This window comes from Lactuca serriola, chromosome 6, assembly GCF_051521515.1.
Source record: "Lactuca serriola cultivar US96UC23 chromosome 6, Lser_US96UC23_V15, whole genome shotgun sequence".
NCBI lineage: Eukaryota > Viridiplantae > Streptophyta > Magnoliopsida > Asterales > Asteraceae > Lactuca > Lactuca serriola.
The window spans coordinates 109,053,083-109,070,360 of record NC_136413.1 but is presented as its reverse complement, the minus strand read 5'-3'; the positions used below and the strand labels follow the sequence as shown (position 1 = coordinate 109,070,360).

Genomic DNA, 17,278 nt, shown 5'->3' with positions numbered 1-17,278 from the left:
AAAAGTTTGTTTTACATTATTTTATATCTCCTTGCAATGGCATTTATGAAAAACTTGATGTTTGTATGTTTCTAGCAATAATGGAAATATGAATTTGATTCTTTCGTTTGTGGTAGTGTCTAAGTTTACCAAATAAGGAAAGCCTCTCATCACCCAAGTTTTTAGTTGGATAGAAACTTGGAATCATACAAGTTGTACAGTATGATGAATGATAAATTTCAGCTTTGGAAAATTAAGACTAGTTCCTTGTTCACATGTATATGTGAGTCAAGTGAATGACTAAGGGATCGAGTACACATTCTTGTGCACTGCTCAAGTCTACCACAAAATATCTATAAGACTATTCGTCATGATTTACTAAAGTTTAGTAAATATGGTTACACTTACAAGTTTAAGTGTAATTCTGATACATTGGAAAATTTTTCGATGTATGGCAGAACGAATGAGAAGAATCAAATTAGGCCGAAGGATAAAAGTTTCTTGAATCTAAAAAGATGGGAGAGTACTTTAGTATCATGTTATATGATCATCTTAATGTTTAAGAGACCTTATCACAATTCATCCTCTAAGTGCATTTTGATAGCTAAGAAGAGGAGCTATGAATTGTTGAAGTGGTCAAATCAAGAAGATGATTCATACTTCGTTCGAAAAACAAGTCTTAGAGTCATACTCCAAGACTGTAAGTTGAGTGACATATCTTAAAGAAAGGTTTTAAACACTTGTCAAATGTAAGAGTAAAAGTTTCCTACTCTTGTACATTTGAAATTGGTAAGTTGTGATGTTTTGGATAAAACAAAGACCAACTTAGGCCAATTGTGTGAAGTGTTTGTCTTGACAAAGAAGCTGCACTAACTCTTGAATATTTGGCAAGATAGCTTTATATGTCAAAAGGACAGTGGGAGTCTTAAAGATCCTGAAAAGAATTTCAAGATCTAATCAAGAATAAAAACCTATAGTTTAACGCTAGCTCACGATGTGAGGTTTGTAACATATCGTGCTGACATATTTCTATTTATGTGCCCATTCCAGGTAATGTTGAATTTGCATATGAGTTCTTAGCGTTCTCAATTGGTTGCATAACAATTTGGAAGCAATGGCAGGCCCTCGAGCTGCCAGGTGGCAAGAAATTCAGATTAAGTTCAGTCCATATGAGTTTGGATTTGTCGTTAACCGTGTCTTGTGATTATGGTTTTGACAAATTAACATGGATAAGAACACATACACCATAAAATATAAGTTTCATAAGGTTTCTCTCTTATTCATGAAAATGATGGTGAGGAAACACTTTCACTAAGTAGATTTTAACTAGATAGCAATTGTGATATTTGCATCCTCAAAGTCGTTAGTGGAGCATGTGTGGTTAACCGGTACACTAACATGCACTTATGAGAAATGGCAAATGTCTAAACAATTGAGACTATGATTACGGCATCCCTTTTCATAGTTCTAAAATTGTTTAGACACACCTATGAGCTATCTAAGATAACATGCATGATTTTGATAAAGTCTTATCAAGGCAATCTCGTATCAGAAAATATGAACTTTGGTAAGAAAGTCAGTAAAGTATTGGCTTCTAGAAGTCCAACTGATTTCTAAGTACATGTCAAAGCTAGTGGGATCATAAGTGTTCTGCTAATGATCATCTTGTTAGTGGGAGCATGATAATTATTATTAGTATTGCAAGATAGCAATGTTAATTATAGAAAAACAAAAGGTTTCAATTGGGAAAAAGTTGTTTTGCTATAATTAAGGGAGAGGAAATCATACTTCATCTCAAATCTATAAGCTTAGATTGTGCGATTTTAATCAAATTTAGTCAAGTATATATATGAATGTTATTTTGGAATGGCTCAACATAAGGAAATTCTATATATGAGTCTATTATTTGCGTTCTAAAATTCGATTATGATTACGGCATCCCTTTTCATAGTCTGAATTATGAGAACTTGGAAAATAGAAATATTGTAGCAAAAGGACTGGTCTAGTATCATGTCTTTATGTGAGACATTATGAATCGTGTCCCATATGTTTCAGATATAGGATCGATTGCATGTGCTATAATATTCATGATTTCTAAATTTTCCAAATGCCTGGGGCATTAAGAAGGGAAAATGTCTAGAATTAGATACGACTAAAAGGATTAAGCAATTGTCGAGGACAATCTAAGGTTTACCAAATATTGGTTGCTCAGGGACAGTTGGAAGTATAGTGTTAATTTTTGGAAGGACCATATTGACATATTCTGAAAAGAGGCAACTCTTGTTCAGAAGTGATAGTCAAAATGGGAATATGGGAAAGTGGAAGTCGTTCAATAAATCTGTGTAAGATTAGGAAACTTAATGCAAGAAGGATGTTTCCAAGGAGTTGATCTCCATTGGAATACTCTGTAATGTCTGTTGACAAGTCTTTGTGACTTTGTGCATAATCATTACAAGAGGATCAATGCATATAAGTTTAGAATCTAACATATTTAGGTAAATGGCAGGTGTTTGGAATTCTTACATTTGCAGTAAGGATTTGGGATTGTGAAAAGAGAATCATTGAAATTGTGTTCAATCAATCTAGTTCACAAAGCAAAGATCATAGACAAACATAGAGTGCATAATTGGTGTATGGCAAATATATTGTTTAAAAAAATTAACATAGTTTACATGCTTGGAGCATGGGACAACTAGTGTTTTTAATTCAAGTATATAGTTGATAGTTTGAAACAGTATACAATGAATAATGTGTAATCAATATGGTGATAAATAAAGGTGTTTTATTTATATTCATAAGGTTTGGGACCATATTGGATTCGATTATTCTTGTGTTTCACTTTGCATGTTTTGACTTCCAGAATAACTAGGTCGTTTTTCCTGAATGACTAAGTTATTCAAACCATCCACAATCGGTCATATGTTGGAAGTAGATATGAATCAAGACTGTCATGGGTTGGCTTCTAGAGGTCTAAGATGTTGGACAAAGTGGTGGTACAACACTCATGAGTGCTCATAAGGTCTGAGTATTGGATTCAACCCGCGCTCATTGGAATCACTTAATGGATTTTATCACGAGTGATCGTGAGACGATAATATCTTATATTCTTCAAACCTAGAGATATGAGTTGTTACTATGAGTTGGTTATACATTGAGCGCACGAAAACGCATTGGTAACTCGATGTTATAAAACGTGCCTTTGTGTATGATTCAACAAGTAGTAGAACAAGCCATATGAGTCGAAGTTTATCCATTCCTTTTACCTTCGGGATAAAAGCGATATATGTGGGGCCCTCGATGATTTAATGATGACACATGTGAGTGCTTGGCCAGGCCAAGACTAATGTGATTTGTTCAATTAGTCAGTCATCATGAATCGGAAATCGGGAAACAACAAATGGATAGAGAGAATGATTTATAATCCATGTCTCAGTTCATATGATATCTAGAATGGAGGAATATATGATCCCTTATCTAATGGACAAGTCATTGACAAAGGTCAGAGTTCATCGGCAAGGTCAGAGTTCGACAGAAGCTTTTGAGAGCTACGATTGCTAGTCGGGTTATGAAGTCATACTTGCAATAATATTTTTAGACTTATCCAAGTGGGATACTATTGGATTAATGTCTAAGTCCATAACTATAATTGGTAAGACTTTGACCCGACCTGGCATGGTCCATTTGGGGTGCTTGGCATCGGGACAATTGGATTGACAAGATGAGGAAAAAGGATACTGTTGATTTATATTAATATATTATAAGTTCTAATATATTAATATATAATCATATTATTTAATTAATATTGATCAAGAATTAATTTGTAATTACTTAAGTGATATAAAGGTACTAATTAAATATGGACTCATAGATATATGTGTGTGATGGACCAAGTTCATTTAGGTTGGACTAAGATTTCTTGGATAGTCCATGGAGTGTTTAACACATGGATCATATGAAATGAAAGGTCATGGGTATTAGGGTTTAACCCTAATCTCCACACTATATAAATATGTCCTTGGTTGGTGAAATTGGCACTAGTGTGTGTACAAAAAAGGTCAAGGCCGATTTCACTAGAGAGAACCAAAGTATCCTTATTCTTAAGGTTATCCCAAGTATTCGTGGTGTTGTGTGAACCATTTGAGGTGTCACACTTGGGGCACTAGGCACTCAAGCTTCATGAAGACAAGTTACATAAAAAAGGTATGTATTCTATCTATTTTATTACCTAAGTATCAAAGATTGTATGCTAGATAGGGTAATACCTTGGAATATTCATATTTTCATGTATAATAGAGAAAATATTGATCCTAGGTATTTAGGGTTGTATGTACACTTAGGAGTGTTAGAATGCTCAAAACCCAACATAAACATGGCACGTGTCTCTTATATCTCCTTGTTTACATTGATGATATAATTTTAACCTATAACAACAATGACTTTATTGCCCAGTTTGTTAAGTGCTTACATCAAGAATTTGATATCAAGGACTTGGGGAAATTTAGTTACTTTTTGGGTCTTGAAGTGCTCTATACTTCTGAGCCGTCTACTGGATGGGAAATCGGTCCATACACCCCTCAATACTTTGTTTTGGTGGATGATGGGTGGGTATGGGTGGTGGTGGTGATAGGTGGTGGAGGTGGGTGGTAGTGGCGAGTGGTGATGGTAGTGGTAGGTGGTGGTTGTGGCGGGTGGGTAGTGGTGTTGGCAAGTGATGGTGGGTGGTGGGTAGTGATGGGTGGTGGTGATGGGTCGTAAGTAGTGGTGGGTGGTGTTGGATGGATGATGATGATGGGTTGTGGAAGTGGGTGGTAATGCTTGGGTGATGATGGTGGTGACGGGTGATGGTTAGTGGGTGATTGGTGGTGGTGGTGGTGGTTGTGGTAGGTGGTGGCGGGTGGTGGTGAATGGTGGGTGGAGGTTGGTGATGGTGGGTGGTGGTGGTGGGTGGTGGAGGTGGGTGGTGGTGGTAGGTGGTAATGGTGGTGGGGGTGGGTGGTGGTTGTGGTGGGTGGGTTGTGGGTGGTGGTGGTGGCGGGTGGTGGTAGTGGAGGGTGTTGAACACATGGATCATATGAAATGAAAGGTCATGGGTATTAGGGTTTAACCCTAATCTCCATACTATATAAATATGTCCTTGGTTGGTGAAATTGGCACTAGTGTGTGTACAAAAAAGGGCAAGGCCGATTTCACTAGAGAGAACCAAAGTATCCTTATTCTTAAGGTTATCCCAAGTGTTCGTGGTGTTGTGTGAACCATTTGAGGTGTCACACTTGGGGCACTAGGCACTCAAGCTTCATGAAGACAAGTTACATAAAAAAGGTATGTATTCTATCTATTTTATTACCTAAGAATCAAAGATTATATACTAGATAGGGTAATACCTTGGAATATTCATATTTGCATGTATAATAGAGAAAATATAGATCCTAGGTATTTAGGGTTGTATGTACACTTAGGAGTGTTAGAATGCTCAAAACCCAACATAAACATGGCACATGTCTCTTATATCTCCTTGTTTACGTTGATGATATAATTTTAACCTATAACAACAATGACTTTATTGCCCAGTTTGTTAAGTGCTTACATCAAGAATTTGATATCAAGGACTTGGGGAAATTTAGTTACTTTTTGGGTCTTGAAGTGCTCTATACTTCTGAGCCGTCTACTGGATGGGAAATCGGTCCATACACCCCTCAATACTTCGTTTTGGTGGATGATGGTGGGTATGGGTGGTGGTGGTGATAGGTGGTGGAGGTGGGTGGTAGTGGCGAGTGGTGATGGTAGTGGCAGGTGGTGGTTGTGGCGGGTGGGTAGTGGTGTTGGCAAGTGATGGTGGGTGGTGGGTAGTGATGGGTAGTGGTGGAGGGTGGTGGTGATGGGTTGTAAGTAGTGGTGGGTGGTGTTGGATGGATGATGATGATGGGTGGTGGAAGTGGGTGGTAGTGTTTGGGTGATGATGGTGGTTGGTGGTGATGATGGTGACGGGTGATGGTTAGTGGGTGATTGGTGGTGGTGGTGGTGGTTGTGGTAGGTGGTGGCGAGTGGTGGTGAATGGTGGGTGGAGGTTGGTGGTGGTGGGTGGTGGAGGTGGGTGGTGGTGGTAGGTGGTGGTGGTTGGGTGGTGGTGATGGTGGTGGCTGGTGGTAATGGTGGTGGGGGTGGGTGGTGGTTGTGGTGGGTGGGTTGTGGGTGTTGGTGGTGGCGGGTGGTGGTAGTGGAGGGTGGTAGGTGGTGATGGGTGGTGAGTGGTAGTTGGTGGTGGTGGCGGCGGGTGGTGTTGGTTGGGTGGTGAGTGGTGAGTGGTGTTAGTTAGTAGGTTTTTTAATTGTTTGTAACTATTTTTTGATTTATATGAATATTAATTTATAATTTTAATTAAAAAAATTGTGTGGTTCAAAATTGTTTTCAAATGTTCTCGCGATAAGAAATGTTCTTGATTGAACGCTCCCTCTCTCTCTCTCTCTCTCTCTATATATATATATATATATATATATATATATATATATATATATATATATATACCATCTTATAAAGAGTATATAAATGTGGGCCCCATCAAAATTAAGACTAAGTCTTAAAAAACAAGGAGAGTGGATGTTGGCCATTGGATCTAATTTACATGATTTGGATCTAATTTGAATGGTCTAAGATGGTGATCCTTGAGAATAAGAATCAGCCAATCAAAATAATAGGATTACATGTTTAACTTTTACAAAAAGCAGACTCTTCATTATATAAACTCTAGCACCAACATTATACCCTCACATTCTCTCTCTCCCTCTCTCTCTCTCTCTCTCTCTCTCTCTCTCTCTCTTTCTCTGTCTCTCTCTCTCAAACGTAGCCCCTATTCTCTTTCTTTATTTCTTTGTTTTTTTGAACATTTTTTTTGTTCAGCCTCATTATCTTTCTATACACCACCAGGTAGCACTTTCTTCACATTCATCTTTTCCTGTCAAAATAAAAAGTAGCATATTGTTAGCCATTTTCATTGAACATCAATACCTTTCTATAAATCTATTGTTTGGTTATTGTACATGTTTTAAGCATTCAAAAGGTTCATTCTTCACTTTATTTAAAACTAAACCAGTAATACTTATTTTTGACTGGTAGGAATTTGATATCATAATGTTAACCATTTTCATTGAACATCATTACAGCAAACCTATCGAGTTTTCTTATGGGGTTGAATTTTGATGGTGACATATTAAAAAAAGAGGTTTGCATGAATCTCTCATCCTGATTAAGATAACTACTTGGTGTTTGGTGTCATGGAAGGTAGCTTTGGTGTATTTGTGTCTCATGTTAAAAAGGATTCACTTTCATCTGTTGACAAACAAGAATAGTTCCCAGTTAAAGCTTAATAACCATACATATAATGTACTTGTGATTTGAGATTTGTAGGTAACATTAGCTTCCTATTTCTTTCCCAATTTATTATTTATGATTTTAATTATTCTCAATCTTCAAATATATAAGAAAACAATGAGTTTTTTCCAAGGTTCAGATCTAAAATGTGAGAAATTGAATTGAGAAATTGAAATGAGTTTAATCCTTGGTACTATTATATTATTTCCATTAACAATTCTGATCCATAAACAAACTCACTTCAGTTTCTCAATCAATTTTGAAGACAAATATAAATTTTAATACAAAGTTTCAAGGTTCAAAACCACATATGTTCTTTAAAAAGCCTATAATCACCATTACACATCGCATCTGGAATACATATGGGCACAACCTTAATAATTAAAATCCAGTCGAGCCAAAATCCAGATCCAGAAAATAAAATTAACTTTAAAATATTCAAAATTAAATTGTTGAGAGTTTTAAGTAATGAGGATTTCGTTTGTTTTCACCTTACAACCGAGACCAGAGCCAACAATTGTTGCTTTCGTTTTCGCCTTACAACCAAGGCCAACACTATTGATCTTCGTTTTCCAGCATCAACCCACAAAAGAAAAGGAAATAAGAAGAAATAACTAATATTTGAAATGGGACAGCAAAGAAAATTCCGATAAGCCTTACATCTACTGCTTTCGTTTTCGTTCCAACAAACCAACAACCACCACCTTATATCAACCCCTCTCGAACATCACTGATAACGATCACCTTTGCCTACTGCTGCCATCGAGAATCCGAGACCAGAACCACCTGCTGGGTTGCCATTTTTTTGAAGAACATCATCACCACCCCACTGCTGCAATCGAGCTCCTCCGTCTTCGACAACCCGACTTCACCAGTAAAACCCAAGAACCTCGAAGATCCTGCAGCTTCTTCTTCGTTTTTCATATCCAAACTGGAAACCAAACTTCACGACACCATCGAACCAAGAAAGATAGATTAAAAAAAAACAATATTTGATTTATTTCAAACTCTTGATTGAAAGGAAGAACAAGAAAAAAGATTTCTTGATTTCTTTTGTTTGTGTCGACTTGAACAAGGAGAAAGAACAAGAAAGAAAGAAATTATTTGTGTTCCTTTGGTTATCGATGAAAGAAAAGAAACAATAAGGATATTTCTTCTCTTTTGTCGGCTGGACAAACAAAATATTAGGGCAACAACAAAGATTTGGGCTTAACCTAATCAATTTGGGCTAACTTCAAAAGTTTATTTGGAACCCGATCATAATCAACAAAGCAGTTTATAAATTATTTAATTTTATGTTTTTAAAGTTTAATTCCATGTTACTATTATTTGAAATTATAAACGTATTATGTTTTGGTTATATAAGGTAAAATAAATGTAATAAAAGAAAAGTAAAAAGATAATGGTATGTTTAAATAAAATCTAGGCTGTGAAATCTTAATTGGAAATGAAGAAAAAATATGGCGTGTATATTTTTGCTTGAAAATATGAAAAGTACTCGAGTCTACAATTTATTTGTAACCCTCTTTTTCCTTCATTTAGCGTATATTCTCTGTTATTGTTATTAATTTATATTATAAAAAATAATGAATAAAAAAGTTGAATGTACACAAAAAAGAAAGAATAAGTCTGTTAAAAATAATGAATATATTGTGTTTTAAGTTGAAGTCTTTAACTCATATTAAATGGAATTGTGAGATGTGAGTTTGTACTACAAAAGCAATATAGATTAATGAGATGTTATTTTTGAATTAAAGAACAATCTATATCTAGGTTTTATTAAAATTGTTCATAAACAATTTAATTTTATCTTTAACCAAAACAACAAAATATATTTATTTTTAACACAAAAAAGCAACATTATATGTAACCAAAATCATCAATATCCTTATCTATTTAACCTAAAAACAATATATTACATGATTTATAAATAAAAATAATATACGAAACATATGTATTCACCGATTTAGTACAATATGCCGAAACAAACAAATCGTTGAAATTAAGCAAACCAAAACGAAACTATTTGACGATCGTCAAAACGAAATGAATTTTGTCTGAAAACTAATCGTCGTCACCGCTGAAAACGAAAGGAAACTAAATGTCGATCAAACCTATTCACGGATCCTGCATTGAAGACCGCTGCATATACTTTTACATTTAATCTAATCGTAAAATAAAAACTAGAGCAATAGATTACACCGAATTTGAAACTATTTCGACGAAACTATTCGCCGAAAAGAACTATCTGACACGAAAGTAAACTAATCGCCGCATGAAAACTATCTGCCATAACGAATTATCTCACGCCGCCGCATCGCGCGGGTACACTACTAGTATATATATATATATATATATATATATATATATATATATATATATATATATATATATATATATATATATATATATAAGTTCATGCAAAAACATAAATATTTTGCGAAAATGCGAAAACAAATTTTATCTTATAAAAATCAAACACATGCACAATAAAAATTATATTTATTAGCATTAAATTAAAGATAATAAGTTTACATTGGATAACATTATGGTAATATTGATTTAAAGGCAGATTTAACAACTGTTTTTTTTTTCACGTCCTTAACCATTTTTAAATTCAAGTTTTCATAATAAAAATGTCAAAAATCATGCTTTACTAATATGAAATAATTTTTCATGTATCATCAATTATCATATTGTAATTCAAAGTTTGGATGAATTTTTGTCCAAAATATTAGGTTGAGGTGACACAATCTTATAGTTTTCCTTGTTTTCGCATTTTTGTAAATTATTTGTATTTTCGTGTGAGCCCTCCCATATATATATATATATATATATATATATATATATATATATATATATATATATATATATATATATATATATATATATATATAGGGTTATGTTCATGTGAGACGGATTAATTTTCTGAGACCATTAGACGCAATCCTAGCCACTCATTTAGTAGATAAAAAAATTAAAATGCAAAAAAATTGAAAATTTTTGAAAAAAAAAATTTAAAGTATTATTTTCGGAATTTATAGTTTCCAAAAAAAAATATAAAAAATACCAAAAAAAAACATTTTTACATATTCTAGTAGAATATTAGAATATTCTAAACATCTGACAAATCTAATAAAATATTCTAACATTCTAAAAATTACATTAAAATATTTACAGTGTAATATTCTATTAGAATATTTCACGTATTTAAAAAAAAAGGGTAATTTTTTTTAGGTAATTAAAGTTCTGAAAATAACAATTAAGTATTTTTTTTGGATTTTTCCTTTGTTTCATAAAATTAATATGATCTTAAACGAACCTAAACATATATATATATATATATATATATATATATATATATATATATATATATATATATATATATATGGCTTAGGAATTATGTGGCTCTCATGTAATAAGCTTATATAGAATCCTCCAAACAATATAGTTTTGATCAATTTATATCCAAACTAATCATGATATCTCTTTTACTATTCTTCCTTAATCATGTGACTTACTAAATCGATCAAATTTATGTTCTTTTTTCTTCATTGTGTCTAAGAACTTAATGCATTAAAAGTCGTGAACATTTAATCAGCCCTACAAAATTCTAACTGAAAACTAATAGAATAAAAGATAAAAGAAGAACATGTTATAACTCAATCAAGTTTTTCAAAAAATCATTGGATATAGTTTTTTCAACTGAAAGACAAAACACTTTAGTTATATTCGTTAAAAAATTTTGGTTTTTGTTTTCTCTATAAACTTCAATAATTATTTGTAATAAAAATATATATAATTGATCTTTTTCATTTTATAATTGAACTTAATTCAATGGTATTCTATTAAAACAAAAGTATGAGAAAATAAAATTGGATTTGTTTTGTTTAAAAGAACGTCGTTTAAAAGGTTTTATACCTAACCTTAGGTATATAACGGCCACATATGCACTTTCAAATTTCACACGTTATAACGTGTTGTGGTGGTAACTAAGGATAACAAAATGGGGTTCAACCGGAAGGGGACGGTGCTCCCCCGTGGAAGTGTCATTAAAGTTTGTCCACGTCACCAAAATGGCAGTCGTCGTTGCCTACGCCAAGTCGTCTAATTATATACTATAAACAAAATAATATATAAATTAAAAATAATATGAAGTAAAAACAATATAGTGATCTCATGCGTGATACGGATGAATGGTAGAAGTTTAAATTAAGAATTGTGACAAAAGGTATAAAATTGGACAAAACCAATGGATGATTTGTGTAATTACTCTAAAGATAAAAAAAAATATTAAATTTAGAAAGGGCCTCTTGATCTGCAGTCAAATGCTCTACCACTGAGCTAAGGACCCTTTTGTTTCTACGGTTACTAATTAAGTAATTATTTTTGTCATTTAGTGGTGTAAACCTTGTTAATGTTTATATGCTTTGGTAAGTATTACTATAACACCCTCTACATATTTATAACAGTAAAAGAATAAAGAAAAACTACAAAAATTACATACCAAATATCCGAATATTATTTAAAGATATATTCATTTAGTAGTTCTATATTTAAAGTACCTGTCTAAAAACACCATTTAGATTTTGCATTCAACACTACATATATTAAACATACTACAACACCAACAATCTTCTCGACCACTCCATTTGATAAAAGATAAGTTCATTCGTTCAATTTATGTTTGTATGTTGTTCTTCAGAAGGGGTTCAAATTTCCGTGTGAATTAGTCCAATCATGATCTTCGTTTTCAAAGAATTCCATCAAGCTTTCGTCTCCTAAATATAGCGGTGACATGCTGCCAAATCGAATCAAATCATCTTCCTCTGTAAAATTCGAGTATGATGAACTCGGTGAGATCCCAAACGACTGCCATGGAGCCGTTGGAATCTCACTTTGTTGGAAATACCCAAAACGCCCTCCTGCTCCTCCTTCGCATACTTCCTACATTGTCATCAACATCACAAAAACAAAAAAAAATAAAAACAATAAAAACATGAGTTATTCTTCCATCAACCCTGAATAAATAAATTAGGTATATAGTGGCCCACTAATTGACTGTCATAGTGCCTACAAGGGAGCTCGATACACATTGGAACTAAAACTTAGATACGATTGTTGAGCGTCAAACCCTAGCTTGTTTCTGCAAAGATATCACCCTAGAACCACCTAATTTCATCAAATTTATAGTTATTTCTTTTTTTGGAAAGATACCTTTGAAGATTCAAGAATCAAGTCGGGTGAGACCTGAAAGCTAGGAGGATCATTATGGTCAATCAAATAAGTTGGTTCATTTGTCTGAAAAGAAGTGAGAGGGCTTGAAATATTGCTCTCACTGCTTCCACCTCCCTTAGTTTCCGGTTCACTATTAACATAACTTGTTCTTTGCTTGTTCTTTTTCATCACACGACACAACACGAAAGGTTCCTGAAAATTATTAACATGGTGAATACTTGTAAAATTTCGGTAGTAATCAATAATTTAGGCCCCATTTCTTACGCATGACAGGTTGTACTCTGATTGCATGTCAATGCGACAAAGATAGCATTTTTTTGTAACACCCTGACCTAATAATAATAGTAAAGTCCAATCCAGTAGTCAGGTCATGTCATGTCATGTTGTGTCAGGTGTAACAAACGGGGCCTTAAAGTGGTGTATTGTTGTAATATTTACTTGAAAACTTGGTGTCCCTTGAGAAACATCATCACATAAACGATACTCATGCATGACCCAACATGTTCGATTTCCGGTTGGGGCTCGTCCGTTATAGAAGACGAGGGTCTTGCGGTACCCCAAAAGAGATGATTGGCAAAGGACTTTTCGGTCTTTTCCTGTGGCTTTCCAGTAACCAGCATTTGTAGCTCGATTTGTGCGAGATCCATTTGGGTATTTTCGATCACGGGGACAAAAGAAGAACCACTCCATATCGTCATTTGGAAGGAATGATTTCTCTATAATTCACCAAATTCAATAATTAGTTTATATAATCAAGATTCGCCATGGATCGAACTTGTGCAATTAGATAATTACAACATTGTACTTGAATAGCATCCTACTTTCATTACTTTAAAAGTTTTGCACAATAATAGCATCCTACTTTCATTACATTGTATTTATATGACATTGCTATAATACATAGATTCTTTATATTATGAGTTGCAATAGAAAGAAATGAAAGAAGGATGCTATTATAAATACATCAATTAAAGCAAGTTGCTATTTCTTTCCAGTAACACTAGTTTAAATGCCCAAATGATGTTATCATAAGATCTAGCCAGCAAAAAGTAAATCATGCTTATGGAAAATTTTAAAAAAAGGAATCTGCTTTTTCACTGAGGCAAAAAAACAAACAGTTTGAATGCATCAAATTTGTGAAACAAATGGAGCTTACCTGGCAATTCCCATGGTTCAAACTTGTAGAAATTGATTACGGGAATAACTTCAAGTTCGATTTCAAGCCCTTGAACCTTTCGTTTCAAGTAATACCCAATCAGTTCTTCTTCTGTGGGGTGAAAACGGAACCCTGGTGGCAATGAAGCCCCTCCCATTTATTCCTAAACTTGTCGACGCGCTTTAAAAAATATTGCAGCTAGAACTAGTAAACAGACAGAAACAGTAGAACTAAGTACCCAAACTGCACCTGTTGAAAATCTGGAAGATCCAAAAATAAAAACTTTTCTCCACACAGAATTTCTTTTCAAGAATTGCAAACAACTTCCAAAGATTGCATCTGTTGATCAACACTCTCATTTTCCTTAGAAACTGGAGTGCTTTCTTGATCTTTTAAGCCTACTCACAGCCTCTTTTCTTCGAAATCACCAAAAAATCTTGATTTTGATATAAAATGATCAAGTTGTAGGTAATACCCAAGCGATTAAACTGCTTAAAATTCAAGAGCGATTATATTTTGAAAATACCCAGAACGTAAACTAATTCAAAAACTTGTAAAATAGATTATTTGGGTTTAAGAGTCTTCTTTAAAGACGATGGTATGATCTATGATGAAGGGTCGATGGTTCTACTACAGTTCTAGTGTGGGAGGTTTTATAGGCGTCAGGAGGGTCAAAAATGTCCACTAGCCTGTAAACTGGAACAAGGTTACACTCTAAGGTGAAGAAAAAGAAAAAAAAAAAAAAAATATATATATATATATATATATATATATATATATATATATATATATATATATATATATATATATATATATATATATATATATATATATATATATATATATATTAAATTATAAGAATAATTCCATAATTTTTTTTTCTAATTTTCTTTTTTGTTATGGGGAGTAATTTTTTATTTTTTTGGAAATTCATAACACATCATTTGTGAATTTGATGATTAATTTATGTTATTAATGAAACATAATCAATTGGTTATAACAAAATGATCTTTTCTTTGTGAATACGCCGTCTAAAATTGTATTGTATTTTAACATATATATTTTTACATTATAATAATATTAAAACAATGTGTATATAATAGAAAAATAAAAGAAACCGAAAGTTGAGTTCATACCAAAACCGTTTATTCCCGCCAAAAGCGAAACACGGCAACCGTTGAGCATAAAATCACTTTTTGTTTCCTTTATTTGTTTTACAGCCAAATAATAATGATGGTGCATCGAGAATAAGATTCCAAAAGAAATATCGATGTAAAACATACTTCTATTTTTGTTAGATGAATGTAACAATGGCACTATAGTCGCTTATGAACTTATTATGTTTTATCACAGTTATGTTAAAACCACTATTTTCATAGTTTTTGTACAGTTCTATATCTAAAATATCTTAACTTGGGTTTATGACAAATATGTGTATAGAATATCTTTTTGGGATAATGACTTGAAAGGGTAACGAACCAGCTGTAACCGGTCATAAGGGTAAAATGTGAACAGTTTCAATAGTTTAGTGGCAAATAGATAACGAAAAAAAGTTTAGTGACTAAATGTGAACAAAATCGAAAGTTCGTTTCCCTCTAAAAAGTTCAATGGCTAAATGTGAACAAACTTCCTATTGTATTATATTTTAGCAAATTATTTATTTTTGTTTAATTGTAGCAACATTTGTTGATGAAGAAATCTATGAAATAAAAAAAAACAAAATGTAATATCCGGATTTCCAGGTATCATAATTTAAGTATTTTTCTTTTGAATTAAGAAGAGAGTCTCGACGAGTTGACGCCTCAACTCGTCAAGTAAGGTCGCGACTGATGACTCAGATTAATGAATGGACTCGACGAGTTTGCGCTGTTGGCAGAAACCCTAAATCTTTGGGCCCGAGCTATATTTAAAGGCACTTATGGCCTTCAATTGCGACTACCTTTCCCATAAGTGAGAACCCTAGCGAGCTTGAGTGTGTAGAGTGAGAGGAAGAGCTATCTTGAGCTTTTTGGTGTGATTTTGCAAGAAAGGAGAAGAGTTCCAGCAAAAGGGGCCAAGGAAGGTTATTGTTCTGAGTTATTCAAGCAAGGAGCTTCATTCTGAGGTACAAAAATGAACCCCTTTCCTTCCCTATTGTGTAGATTCCATTTTGGGGTTAGGGCTTGAATCACTTCAAACCCCTCTTGCAAGTTTGTATTATAGATCTGGACCCTTCTAGGTCCAGAGAGTCGAGAATATGAAGCTTTAGTAGAGTAAACCTTGGGGTTTGAAGTTAGGAAGCATTTATGGGATTTTTATGGTATATATAGTTACTTTCATCTTACACATAGATATGAAGTATTTTATATAAATTACGTGCTATGTGTGCATATTATTTGAATACTTGTTGTCTATGCTGGATGAATGATTTTATACATGTTTTAAAAGATTTAAATGGTATATTTATTTTATATCTACAAATATGTTGCGGATGAAACATGGGTAAATGAAATAGTTGGTGTGTGATGAAATAAAATGATGAGAGATAGGTGATGATAATTAGGTAATAGATGATGATGAATAGGTGATGTAGGATGAAAGGAGATACCATAACCTTAACCGACAATGTGACGATGTAGTCATCTACCAGAGTATAGATGGCGACCACGGACTATTCTAGACAACCCATGGAAACACCAGCAGACCCATAACCTGTAGGTGATGAATTACGAGTTCAGGCGATGTTGTAACTACGTATTCATGCGATGATACTCTAACCCTTTATTATGAATTACGAGTTCAGACGATGTTGTAATTACGTATTTATGGGATGTCACAAATTCTGCATGTCAAACCAATGGTCATAATTCACATTAGTGAGAATGGTTCATTTTTTTGTAAAACCAAAATCAGATTGGAAATTTTGATTTTTTATTTTGGAAGTCAAACCATTGGTTTTTTATTTCGGTTTCGGTTTTTTGTTTTTTTTAAATATATTTTCATGGTTTTGTTTTTTTTTATTTCATAGATTTCTTCATCAACAAATGTTGCTACAATTTAACAAAAATAAATAATTTGCTAAAACATAATACAAGAGGAAGTTTGTTCACATTTAGTCATTGAACTTTTTAGAGGGTTCAGACGAAGTTGTAACTACGTATTCATGGGATGTCACAAATTCTGCATGCCAAACCAATGGTCATAATTCATATTAGTGAGAATGGTTCATTTTTTTTGTAAAACCAAAATCAGATTGGAAATTTTGATTTTTTATTTTGGAAGTCAAACCATTGGTTTTTTATTTCGGTTTCGGTTTTTTGTTTTTTTTTAAATATATTTTCATGGTTTTGTTTTTTTTTTTGTTTCATAAATTTCTTCATCAACAAATGTTGCTACAATTTAACAAAAATAAATAATTTGCTAAAACATAATACAAGAGGAAGTTTGTTCACATTTAGTCATTGAACTTTTTAGAGGGAAACGAACTTTCGATTTTGTTCATATTTAGTCACTAAACTTTTTTTCGTTATCTATTTGCCACTAAACTATTGAAACTGTTCA

General features: G+C 33.2%; 1 protein-coding gene across 1 annotated transcript; it reads right to left on the bottom strand.

Annotated features, from left to right (window-relative positions):
* Window positions 1-11,824: 11,824 nt before the first annotated feature.
* Window positions 11,825-14,474, bottom strand: LOC145056652 (NAC domain-containing protein 71-like). Its single transcript, XM_079004361.1, has 4 exons — window positions 13,739-14,474; window positions 13,021-13,298; window positions 12,562-12,774; window positions 11,825-12,291 (listed from the first exon to the last, which is right to left on the bottom strand). The coding sequence occupies exons 1-4, from the start codon at window positions 13,893-13,895 to the stop codon at window positions 12,046-12,048; spliced, it is 894 nt and encodes a 297-aa protein (XP_078860487.1). The 5' UTR covers window positions 13,896-14,474; the 3' UTR covers window positions 11,825-12,045.
* Window positions 14,475-17,278: the final 2,804 nt, after the last annotated feature.